Source organism: Octodon degus, unplaced genomic scaffold, assembly GCF_000260255.1.
Source record: "Octodon degus isolate 3935 unplaced genomic scaffold, OctDeg1.0 scaffold00026, whole genome shotgun sequence".
In the NCBI taxonomy this organism is placed as follows: Eukaryota; Metazoa; Chordata; class Mammalia; order Rodentia; family Octodontidae; genus Octodon; species Octodon degus.
In genome coordinates, this window is record NW_004524602.1 from 4,410,594 (window position 1) to 4,411,068 (window position 475).

Here is a 475-nt window from a genome sequence, read left to right on the forward strand (position 1 = left end):
GCCCGGCACCCGGCGCGCGAGCAGCAGCAGCAGGCAGCTCAACCAGAAGCTGGAGGCGCTGAGGCACCGCCGGGCCCCCCGCTCCGCCGCCATCTCGGCCCCGCGAGACAGCGAACGACGGCGGCGGCGGCGACAGCGCGGGGCAGCGCTCGCCTCTACCCTTGCGCGCCTCAGCCGGTCTCGCCGCAGGCTCAGCTCCCGCCCGGCCCGGCCCGGCGCGGCCCGGCCCGGCCCGCGCAGCCCCTCAGGCAGAAGGGGAGACTCGGGGGCGCCTCCCTCCTGCAGGGGGGCGGGGAGGGAAGAGAGCAGAGAAGAGGCGTTCGTCAGTCCATGCCGGGGCCGCGGGAAGGGGGCGCGGGGGGGCGGACGACAGCTCCGGCTCCAGGTTCCAGGCGCCGCCACCCGCCGCCAACCCGGGCTCCACACACCACCGCGAGGGGGGCGGAGACGGCGGGCGGCGGGGGCGGGGGCGGGG

The 475-nt window shown here is 79.6% G+C and overlaps 1 protein-coding gene across 1 annotated transcript in view; it reads right to left on the reverse strand.

Moving 5' to 3' along the window:
• The window catches only part of Neo1 (neogenin 1), a 213,878-nt gene extending 213,444 nt beyond the window's left edge, over positions 1-434 (reverse strand). The window contains exon 1 of the mRNA XM_023712423.1: positions 15-434. Within this exon, the coding sequence (XP_023568191.1) occupies positions 15-93 (79 nt within the window). The 5' untranslated portion in view covers positions 94-434. The remainder of the gene's footprint in view (positions 1-14) is intronic.
• Positions 435-475: the final 41 nt, after the last annotated feature.